The sequence below is a fragment of the Neoarius graeffei genome, chromosome 3 (genome assembly GCF_027579695.1).
Source record: "Neoarius graeffei isolate fNeoGra1 chromosome 3, fNeoGra1.pri, whole genome shotgun sequence".
NCBI classification, from domain to species: Eukaryota; Metazoa; Chordata; class Actinopteri; order Siluriformes; family Ariidae; genus Neoarius; species Neoarius graeffei.
The window spans coordinates 41256017-41268701 of NC_083571.1; the positions used below are offsets into that span (position 1 = coordinate 41256017).

General features: G+C 39.0%; 1 protein-coding gene across 1 annotated transcript in view; it reads right to left on the reverse strand.

The window, feature by feature from the left end:
* adgrb3 (adhesion G protein-coupled receptor B3) overlaps positions 1-12685 on the reverse strand; it is a 722174-nt gene that overhangs the window by 55304 nt on the left and 654185 nt on the right. The window contains exons 22-23 of the mRNA XM_060916854.1: positions 12605-12671; positions 2086-2171 (exon numbers count right to left, since the gene is read on the reverse strand). Of these exons, the coding sequence (XP_060772837.1) occupies positions 2086-2171; positions 12605-12671 (153 nt within the window). The remainder of the gene's footprint in view (positions 1-2085; positions 2172-12604; positions 12672-12685) is intronic.

Here is a 12685-nt window from a genome sequence, read left to right on the forward strand (position 1 = left end):
CACACAAGTCCTAAAAGTAGATAAAGAGAACCCACTTAAACAAATGAGACAAAAATATTATACTTGGTCATTTATTTGTTGAGGAAAATGATCCAATATTACATATCTGAGTGGCAAAAGTATGTGAACCTTTGCTTTCAGTATCTGGCGTGACCCCTTTGTGTAGCAATAACTGTAACTAAATGTCTCTGGTAACTGTTAATCAGTCTTGCACACCGGCTTGGAGGAATTTTAGCCCATTCCTCCATACAGAACAGCTTCAACTCTGGGATGTTGGTGGGTTTCCTCACATGAACTGCTCGCTTCAGAGTGAATTTCAATTGGATTAAGGTCAGGACTTTGACTTGGCCATTCCAAAACATTAACTTTATTCTTCTTTAACCATTCTTTGGTTGAACGACTTGTGTGCTTAGGGTCATTGTCTTGCTGCATGACCCACCTTCCCTTGATATTCAGTTGGGCAGATGTCCTGATATTTTCCTTTAGAATTTGCTGGTATAATTCAGAATTCATTGTTCCATCAACGCTGGCAAGCTGTCCTGGCCCAGACGCAGCAAAAGAGGCCCAAACCATGATACTACCACCATGTTTCACAGATGGGATAAGGTTCTTATGCTGGAATGCAGTGTTTTCCTTTCTCCAAACATGATGCTTCTCATTTAAACCACAACGTTCTATTTTGGTCTCATCCATCCACAAAACATTTTTCCAATAGCCTTCTGGCTTGTCCACATGATCTTTAGCAAACTGCAGACAAGAAGCAATGTTCTTTTTGGAGAGCAGTGGCTTTCTCATTGCAACCCTACCATGCACACCATTGTTGCTCAGTGTTCTCCTGATGGTGGACTCACAAGCATTAACATTAGCCAATGTGAGAGAGGCCGTCAGTTGCTTAGAAGTTACCCTGGGGGCCTTTGTGTCGTCACCGACTATTACACGCCTTGCTCTTGGAGTGAGCTTTGTTGGTCGACCACTCCTGGGGAGGCTAACTTGAATTTCCTCCATTTTTTTTCATTTCCCAGACCCCTGGGAAGGGTCTTCAATTTCCTCCATTTGTACACAATCTGTCTGACTGTGGATTGGTGGAGTCCAAACTCTTTAGAGATGGTTTTGTAACCTTTTCCACCCTGATGAACATCAACAAAACTTTTTCTGAGGTCCTCAGAAATCTCCTTTATTCGTGCCATGATACACTTCCACAAACATGCGTTGTGAAGATCAGACTTTGATAGATCCCTGTTCTTTAAATAAAATAGGGTGCCCACTCACACCTGATTGTCATCCCATTGATTGAAAACACTTGACTCTAATTTCACCTTTCAAATTAACTGCTAAGCTTAGAGGTTCACATACTTTTGCCACTCACAGATAGGTAATATTGGATCATTTTCCTCAATAAATAAATGACAAAGTATAATTTTTTTGTCTCATTTGTTTAACTGGGTTCTCTTTTAGGACCTGTGTGAAAATTTGATGTTGTTTTAGGTCATATTTATGCAGAAATATTAAAAATTCTGAAGGATTCACAAACTTTCAAGCACCACTGTACAGTGTTTTTAAAAGTAGAGGTGATGCAACACAGTGGTAAACATGCTCATGTCCCGACTTTTGTAAAACGTGTTGCTGACATCAAATTCAAAATGAACATACTTTTTCAAAAAACTATAAAATTTCTCAGTTTCTACATCTGATATGTTGTATTTGTACTATTTTCAATGAAATATATGGTTTCCCTGATTTGCAAAGTATTGCATTCTGTTTTTATTTACAGTTTACACAGTGTCTCAACTTTTTTGGAATTGGGGTTATACATGAGGCATACTCTGACTCCCAGAGGGACAGTTGTTGTGACTTCTTCTGATGTCACTAATTCTCATCAAACAGTTTTTAAAGATCAAAATCTGCATATTTGTGAGGTGAAATTCAAGATGGAATTCTGTGTGTATGTTTTGTCTCTATGGAAGAGATGAAGAAAAAGGAGACTATGAGCATTATGTGTAATAATACCCTTGCAGGAGGGGGTTCAAATGTGCATCAGTTAATAGTGTGGGGCGCTCAGGGGAACTGGATCCACATTTCACTTACCCTGCTCTGTGTTTTAGCTTCTTGTCCAGAATGCCATCTCTGGAAACCAGTTTATTGAACACTAGAATGCCAATCACCATATTGACCTGCAAACGCACAACAATAGGCAATAAAGGTCTACCTTCAAGGCATTTTATACTCCTTATATACCATTTATATTCATAATATAAGTAGTTCACTAATGTCATTATAGAAACAGTAAAAGTTTAGTTACTGCCTTTCCTTATAAAAATACATGTATATAAATGTAAAGTCTAGAAAGTGTAGAAGCACTAGCACTTCTATATTTTGAGTATTACTGGTGATGGTCTTTTTGAAGTTTTCTGACTTTTATCATCTCATGTGTGTCTAATAGATGGGTTGTTTTACTGACATTTGGATTGATTCAGAGTAGTTTGAAGAATAATTCAGATATAGAGCATACTTTGTTTTTACTATCATTGTCAATTATCTGTATTTACTGCTATATCAGACATATATCAAACATATCTATATTTGTTGTGCATGTCAAACAATTAGAATATCATAAAAAAGTTCAATATTTTCCTTCCATCAGTTATTTAAGAAAGTGAATATTTAATATATTCTAGACTCACTACACGTAAACTAAAATATTTCAATATTTTTTTCCATTTTAATTTAGATAATTATGGGCTACTGCACAAAAAAAAATTAGAGTATTTCATTTCGGGTTTGAGTGAAGATATGTTTATTGTCATTATTTCCGGCACTTACGTACAGTCAAGAATGAAATACCATTCCTCCTAGCCTAAACAATGTACATAAATAACTATGAACAGAGTTAGTTACAAATAAGTACTAAAAAAAACCCCCCACAAATATAAATAAATGAATGAATAAATAAATAAATAAATAAATATCACATACCCATTCGCTCACACATTTAGGAGGATTTTTCATTGAGGTAGTTCTTTTTGTACATACAGTGGTGCTTGAAAGTTTGTGAACCCTTTAGAATTTTCTATATTTCTGCATAAATATGACCTAAAACATCATCAGATTTTCACACAAGTCCTAAAAGTAGATCAAGAGAACCCATTGAAACAAATGAGACAAAAATATCATACTTGGTAATTTATTTATTGAGGAAAATGATCCAATATTACATATCTGTGAAGGGCAAAAGTATGTGAACCTTTGCTTTCAATATCTGGTGTGACCCCCTTGTGCAGCAATAACTGCAACTAAACATTTCTGGTAACTGTTGATCAGTCCTGCACACCGGCTTGGAGGAATTTTAGCCCATTCCTCCATACAGAACAGCTTCAACTCTGGGATGTTGGTGGGTTTCCTCACATGAACTGCTGGCTTCAGGTCCTTTCACAACATTTCAATTGGATTAAGGTCAGGACTTTGACTTGGCCATTCCAAAACATTAATTTTATTCTTCTTTAACCATTCTTTGGTAGAACAACTTGTATGCTTAGGGTCGTTGTCTTGCTGCATGACCCACCTTCTCTTGAGATTCAGTTCATGGACAGACATCCTGACATTTTCCTTTATAATTCGCTGGTATGATTCAGAATTCATTGTTTCATGAATGATGGCAAGCCGTCCTGGCCCAGATGCAGCAAAACAGGCCCAACCCATGATACTACCACCAACATGTTTCACAGATGGGATAAGGTTCTTATGCTGGGATGCAGTGTTTTCCTTTCTCCAAACATAACGCTTCTCATTTAAACCAAAAACTTCTATTTTGGTCTCATCCATCCATAAAACATTTTTCCAATAGCCTTCTGGTTTGTTCATGTGATCTTTAGCAAACTGCAGACGAGCAGCAATGTTCTTTTTGGAGAGCAGTGGCTTTCTCCTTGCAACCCTGCCATGCACACAATTGTTGTTCAGTGTTCTCCTGATGGTGGACTCATGAACAGTAACATTAGCCAATGTGAGAGAGGCCTTCAGTTGCTTAGAAGTTACCCTGGGGTCCTTTGTGACCTCGCCAACTATTACACGCCTTGCTCTTGGAGTGATCTTTGTTGGTTGACCACTCCTGGGGAGGGTAATAATGGTCTTGAATTTCCTCCATTTGTACACAATCTGTCTGACTGTGGATTGGTGGAGTCCAAACTCTTTAGAGATGGTTTTGTAACCTTTTCCAGCCTGATGAGCATCATCAACGCTTTTTCTGAGGTCCTCAGAAATCTCCTTTGTTCGTGCCATGATACACTTCCACAAACGTGTTGTGAAGATCAGATTTTGATAGATCCTTGTTCTTTATATAAAACAGGGTGCCCACTCACACCTGATTGTCATCCCATTGAAAGCAATTTGTCATCCCATTGAAAGCAAAAACTCTAATTTCACCTTCAAATTAACTGCTAATCCTACAGGTTCACATACTTTTGCCACTCACAGATATGTAATATTGGATCATTTTCCTCAATAAATAAATGACCAAGTATATTATTTTTATCTACTTTGTTTAACTGGGTTCTCTTTACCTACTTTTAGGATTTGTGTGAAAATCTGATGATGTTTTAGGTCATATTTATGCAGAAATATAGAAAATTCTAAAGGGTTCACAAACCTTCAAGCACCACTGTAAGGTGCATGGTGTGGTGTGGAAGAATTGCACTAGTGGAGTGTAAAGTATAAAGCCCAGAACTGTACTAGTGGAGTGGAGTGTCAAGTCCCATGCAGAGTATTACTCCCCACTGACCATAGGTGGCGAGGCTGTCAAGAGGGTCATCATTATCGGAATGAAATATTGGAAACACGAGAAGATAAACTTCATATCTTCAAGCCTACTTGCAATTTTCTTATTATTTAGACACATTCACAGACAAAAAGTACACAAATTTGTCAAAACAATTAATTAATTTCCTCACAAGTGACATATAAAGAATTATTATACATACGGGCCATTTTTTCCATAGAATAAAAACATGTATTCTATTCCCTTAGAGTGGGTTAATTGATGGCATGCAATATTATCATATCGCTTATCCTCCATGTATTACGCCACTCTCCCCAATGGAGAATGAGCATGCAATATTGTTATAATATTACACATTGTCAAGACCACATGACGTCACACTTTGGAGTTAATGCAAAGATCCAATGACAAAACTTTTCTGCTGCGCATGTACACAATCATTTCTTTGTTGGCCAGGAGAGAGAGAAGATGGGGTTAATTCAGTGCTCGGATTAAGCACTGAATAAATAAACTGAAACTAAAGACGTGCTGAACACCTGAAAGGCTACCAAAACTTCACTGGATATTCTTCATGCATATTTACAAGAGAAAAACATACCAACAGACATAGAAAAACTGGATAAGAGACACGTCAGAGACGTAAAATTTCTGCACTAGCGAGTGACTGACAGTTTGTACACAAACATAGCCGCAAGGTTTGCTTCATTAAAAGCGGAAGATTTAGAGAGAATTTTGAAAGTGAAAGACGCGCTGAACACCCGAAAGACTACCAAAACTTCACTGGATATTCTTTGCGCATATTTACAAGAGGAAAAAAAATACCAACTGACATTGAAAAACTGGAAAAGAGACATGTCAGAGATGTAAAACTTCCATGCTAGTGAGTGACTGTGACAGTCTGCACACAAACATGACCACAAGGTTTGCTTCATTAACCCTTTGGGGTTGAGAGCTTCGCTGGCGAAGCTCGGCAGGTTTAGAATGAGTAGGTCACGTATTGAGATAAATATCTTCACGAGTTTTTATCATACAAGCATGACAAACATATTGACAAACTTTATACTTTACACTTTCCTGTGTGCCCACTGCCAAATTATATTATAGTTTTTAAATGATCTAAATTAGATGAAACATAAAACTTGTCACATTACTCAGTCACACCGGAGTCGGAGCACAGAGCACACGCTTATGCATTCATAAAAGACTATTCACATGGTAACAGCATGTTAATCACTTTCACTCTTACGGTTTCGATTGGTTTCTCTCAGGAACGCCCACTGTAAACAAGGTAGAATCTGTCAGACATAGTTTAGGTTATTTGGAGGTAAAACTTATTTCGAGATGGCACGCAGATTTTATGCATTTCAGATGATTCAGGACAGCAATTCAATTCATGATTCATTTCACGATTCAGGACAGTGATTCAGTTTCAGAACAGCAAATCAATTCATGATTCAGTTCATGATTAAGGATGGCGATTCGGTTCAATTTTGAGAACTGCGGCACTGATGATGAACAGTGCCTTATTTTTTTTTTACTTCGACTCGATCCAGGCAAAGATCAACTCAAGTAAGTTCAATATTTCTTCTATTTCTAATGAGCAGATCAGTTGATATGCGTGCGCTGTAGTGCATACACAGGAAAAATCTCATCTCATTATCTCTAGCCACTTTATCCTTCTACAGGGTCGCAGGCAAGCTGGAGCCTATCCCAGCTGACTACGGGCGAAAGGCGGGGTACACCCTGGACAAGTCGCCAGGTCATCACAGGGCTGACACATAGACACAGACAACCATTCACACTCACATTCACACCTACGGTCAATTTAGAGTCACCAGTTAACCTAACCTGCATGTCTTTGGACTGTGGGGGAAACCGGAGCACCCGGAGGAAACCCACGCGGACACGGGGAGAACATGCAAACTCCGCACAGAAAGGCCCTCGCCGGCCCCGGGGCTCGAACCCAGGACCTTCTTGCTGTGAGGCGACAGCGCTAACCACTACACCACCATGCCGCCACACAGGAAAAATGACTGAGCAAATTTTTTCCAGAGTTAAAAGTATTTTCCTCAAAATAATTAATTTTGCTCGATTTTGAGTTTAGAGAGTAAAATTTGGACTTGGTGTGGGAGCAAAATTACAGAGTAATTGTGTAAGAGTCACAGAGTTGGCTGTGGCTCTGAACTGAGTAAAATAATCTCATCTCATTATCTCTAGCCGCTTTATCCTGTTCTACAGGGTCGCAGGCAAGCTGGAGCCTATCCCAGCTGACTACGGGCGAAAGGCGTGGTACACTCTTGACAAGTCAGCAGGTCATCACAGGGCAGTCAAATACCAAAATAAAGTTAATCTGATGGTATTAAGAGTTGGCAGTGGGAGGGGTTTTCCCTCTCCTCATTGAATGAATGGAAATTTTTTAAACTTCTCATTGAATACCCCTCCCACTGCCAACCCTTTATCCCAAAACAATAGGACATACATTTTTTGATGGCCAGTTAATTGTCCAAATCAGTGGAGCAGATTTATGTTTCTGTGCTTGATACATTCCTAAGACTGACCAGAATCACCTCAAGTGATCAAAACGGTTCGACACAATGGGTAAGGTCATGGTTTGTTTTTTTTCACACATTCCAACACAGTTCTAAAACAGCTTTTTACAACATCTTCATTTATCTGTTATTTTTTTAAAGTACAATCATGACATACATACTACATGGATATTATTGTAGATGAACTTTTGCTGAATAAAAAAAAGTCATATGACTTGGAAAATACTGCTTAGATTTGTTGAAATTGACAACAACATCAGAGCATGCCAAAATTATTAGAGTGCCAGAAAATGCCCTCAGACATCAGAGGGTTAAAAGCAGAAGGTTTAAAGAGAAAGACGCGCTGAACACCCAAAAGGCTACCAAAACTGAATATTCTTCATGCATATTCACAAGAGAAAAACATACCAATGGACATCGAAAAACTGAAAAAGAGAGCAATAGCGGAAATATTGTCAAAGTTCTACTTGAAAATGAGAAAACGTGACAAAGACTTTTACAAGAGGACTTCAGTCATGGACTTACCGTAACTCAGCAAAGCCCTTTTGTTTTGAACAACTGCAATGTAACAAACTACTACCAAAAGTAACTTTGAACTTGAACTGTCAACCTGTGGCTTGTTATATAAGTTGGGTTGTTGATCAGGCTTTTTGGACTTGTACCATTTTTATTGTTAGAACTTTGTACATGTACATTGGATTGACAGAACATTGAATTACATTTGATCAGAATCAGCATTCAGTATTGGTAAGTTACCCCCTGTACTTAACTTTTTGTAAAATCTATAATTGTTCCATCGAATGTGTATGAATAATAAAAAAAAAATATTATTATTATTATTATTAATAATAATAATAATAATAATAATAATAATATTGTCTGACTTTTTTCGTGGTATATCAGATATATTCCATTCAGCTAGCATGATATTGAACGAGTCGAAGACGAGTTCAATATCATGCTGGCTGAATGGAATACATCTGATAGATCACTCAAAACCGGCAAATATTATTTAAATATGTGATGGCTGCCGTTTGGATGTAGTTCGTATATAAAATATGAGTGGCATATTTTATAGTTTATATGTATATTAAATGGACATGAGTGTTTTACTGGGGCGGCACGGTGGTGTAGTGGTTAGCGCTGTCGCCTCACAGCAAGAAGGTCCTGGGTTCGAGCCCCGGGGCCGGCGAGGGCCTTTCTGTGTGGAGTTTGCATGTTCTCCCCGTGTCCGCGTGGGTGTGCTCCGGTTTCCCCCACAGTCCAAAGACATGCAGGTTAGGTTAACTGGTGACTCTAAATTGACCGTAGGTGTGATTGTGAGTGTGAATGGTTGTCTGTGTCTATGTGTCAGCCCTGTGATGACCTGGCGACTTGTCCAGGGTGTACCCCGCCTTTCGCCCGTAGTCAGCTGGGATAGGCTCCAGCTTGCCTGTGACCCTGTAGAAGGATAAAGCAGCTAGAGATAATGAGATGAGATGAGATGAGATGAGATGTTTTACTGGGAAATATGCCATTCATATTTTTCATTATCAAGGATCTGCTTTGAGTCCTTTCTTGTTTGCCATAGTGATGGATAGCTTGACGGACGAAGTGAGGCAAGAGTCACCATGGAACATGATGTTTGCGGATGATATTGTGATATGTGGTGAAAGTAGAAAGGAGATTGAGTTGGGTTTGGAGAGATGGAGGTATGCATTGGAACGAAGAGGAATGAAGGTGAGCAGTAGCAAAACAGAATACATGTGCATCAATGAGAATGGGGATGAGAGTGTAGTGAAGATGCAAGGAGCAGACGTAAAGAAAGTTGGTGAATTCAAGTACCTGGGGTCAACTCTTGCAGGAAAATGGGGGCTGCGATAGTGAGGTGAGAAAGAGAGTGCAGGCAGGGTGGAGCAGTTGGAGAAGGATTTCGGGAGTCATTTGTGATAGGAAAGTCCCAGCAAAAGTGAAAGGTAAGATGTATAAGACAGTAGTGAGACCAGCTGTGATGTATGGATTGGAGACCGTACCGTTAACGAAGAGACAGGAGGCAAAGTTGGAGGTGGCGGAGTTGAGGATGTTAAGGTTTGCGATGGGAGTGACAAGGTTGGACAGGATAAGGAACAAGCACATCAGAGGGACAGCACATGTGGAGAGCTTGGGAATTAAGCTAAGAGAGATGAGACTGAAATGGTATGGGCACATCCTGAGAAGAGATGCACAGCATGTTGGAAGGAGAATGTTGAGGATGGAGCTGCCAGGCACACAAAAACGAGGAAGGCCAAAGAAGAGATACATGGATGTGGTGAGAGAGGACATGAAAGTGGCAGGTGTGGTAGAGAAGGATGCGGAAGACAGGGAGCAATGGAGACGAAAGATCCGCTGTGGCAACCCCTAATTGGGAGCAGCCAAAAGAAGAAGAAGAAATTTTTCATTTGAGCTATATCCGGGACATGGAGATCCAAAACTGTGACATAAATCTACAGTGGTGCTTGAAAGTTTGTGAACCCTTTAGAATTTTCTATATTTCTGCATAAATATGACCTAAAACATCATTAGATTTTCACACAAGTCCTAAAAGTAGATAAAGAGAACCCAGCTAAACAAATGAGACAAAAATATTATACTTGGTCATTTATTTATTGAGGAAAATCATCCAATATTACATATCTGTGAGTGGAAAAAGTATGTGAACCTCTAGGATTAGCAATTAATTTGAAGGTGAAATTAGAGTCAGGTGTTTTCAATCAGTGGGATGACAATCAGGTGTGAGTGGGCACCCTGTTTTATTTAAAGAACAGGGATCTATCAAAGTCTGATCTTCACAATACGTTTGTGGAAGTGTATCATGGCATGAATAAAGGAGATTTCTGAGGACCTCAGAAAAAGCGTTGATGATGCTCATCAGGCTGGAAAAGGTTACAAAACCATCTCTAAAGAGTTTGGACTCCACCAATCCACAGTCAGACAGATTGTGTACAAATGGAGGAAATTCAAGACCATTGTAACCCTCCCCAGGAGTAGTCGACCAACAAAGATCACTCCAAGAGCAAGGCGTGTAATAGTCGGCAAGGTCACAAAGGACCTCAGGGTAACTTCTAAGCAATTGAAGGCCTCTCTCACATTGGCTAATGTTAATGTTCATGAGTCCACCATCAGGAGAACACTGAACAACAATGGTGTGCATGGCAGGGTTGCAAGGAGAAAGCCACTGCTCTCCAAAAAGAACATTGCTGCTCGTCGGCAGTTTGTTAAAGATCACGTGGACAAGCCAGAAGGCTATTAGAAAAATGTTTTGTGGATGGATGAGACCAAAATAGAACTTTTTGGTTTAAATGAGAAGCGTCATATTTGGAGAAAGGAAAACACTGCATTCTAGCATTAGAACTTTATCCCATCTGTGAAACATGGTGGTGGTAGTATCATGGTTTGAGCCTGTTTTGCTGCATCTGGGCCAGGACGACTTGCCATCATTGAGGGAACAATGAATTCTGAATTATACCAGCGAATTCTAAAGGAAAATGTCAGGACATCTGCCCATGGACTGAATCTCAAAAGAAGGTCGATCATGCAGCAAGAGAACGACCCTAAGCGCACAAGTCATTCTACCAAAGAATGGTTAAAGAAGAATAAATTTAATGTTTTGGAATGGCCAAGTCAAAGTCCTGACCTTAATCGAATCAAAATGTTGTGGAAGGATCTGAAGCGAGCAGTTCATGTGAGGAAACCCACCAACATCCCAGAGTTGAAGCTGTTCTGTACAGAGGAATGGGCTAAAATTCCTCCAAGCTGGTGTGCAGGACTGATCAACAGTTACCGGAAACGTTTAGTTGCAGTTAATGCTGTACAAGGGGATCACACCAGATACTGAAAGCAAAGGTTCACATACTTTTGCCACTTACAGATATGCAATATTGGATCATTTTCTTCAATAAATATATGACCAAGTACAATATTTTTGTCTCATTTGTTTAATTGGGTTCTCTTTATCTACTTTTAGGACTTGTGTGAAAATCTGATGATGTATTCGATCATATTTATGCAGAAATATAGAAAATTCTAAAGGGTTCACAAACTTTCAAGCACCACTGTATGCCAGTTGTGAGAAAATCGATAAAATGTTTTGATAAATTTGGATACTTTTTGTTTGTGAATATGTCTATATAATAAAAAGAACATCACACATTGGCTTGAAGATATGAAGTTTATCTTCTTGTGTTGAAAAACTCGCATCTTTCATACGAAATGCACTGCGGATCTGAGTGACATTTTCTGATATTTCACTTTGATGATGTCACTCCCAGTGTTTTCCTGCTGACTGGATGTGCATTGTCAAAATGGCAAACTGGTTCAAAATTAAAATTATTTTGATTAAGTTGCATGTTTTTTTTGTGTGGATGTGTCCATATAATATAAAGAACATGATGTGGTGGCGCAAAGATATGAAGTTTATCTTCTCATGTTGAAAATATTTTCACTCCTTCGCTTCACTCACTTGTGAATGTATTCACCACTCGAAGATAAACTTCATATCTTTGTGCGCCCATGTAATATCCTATACACACACACACACACACACACACACACACACACACACACACACACGTGACAAAAAGTGCAGTGTGTTGGGCCAGAACTAGTTTCAGTATTCCGTGGCATGCTGCAAATTCAACAAGTGTCTGAAACTGCTAGAGCACACCATACTTCCTAAACATAGTCCCTTTACTAGTGTTTTGAGACAACATGAAGAAGAAACCTTGAGCAAAATCAGACTAAAAAAAGGGTCTCTTTTGACAAAAAAAAGGCCTCTTCTGGGTGACACTGGATAATAGCATTAAATGAGCTACTTGTTGCAATTTCATACTTGAGTAAGTTACTGTATGTATATCTTTGTATATGAGAAGGAGTTTGTTTTTGATTCTTAATAAAACGGGTAACCAGTGTACAGGTATAGGAGTATAGGTATAATGTGTGTCAAATGTCTGTTATGGTTAAGGACTCTAGCAGCTGAATTTTGAATGTGCTGGGGTCTATTTAGTTTTTTACCAAGTTTACTCAAAGACGGAATTACAGTCATCTAATCATGAGATTATGAAAGCATGAACCAGGGTTTCAGCATCTAAATATGTAAGGATTGAAGCTGGACAACGCTGTGGAGCTGAATGAAGAGCTGAGAGTGACCAAATATGGGGTTCAAATTAATTTTAGCTGTCAATTTCTCAAGTTCAAATATTTGTGAAAAGTTTAATCATGACTCAATTTATAAGTAGCATTAATCCCTAGGAAACATAGGAAGCAAACTTACAAGCACTACTGCAGCAGCAGGTCCAACGAATGCATATAGCAGTCCTCCCTCCAGAGAGAGCCAACAACTGCACAAAGGAAT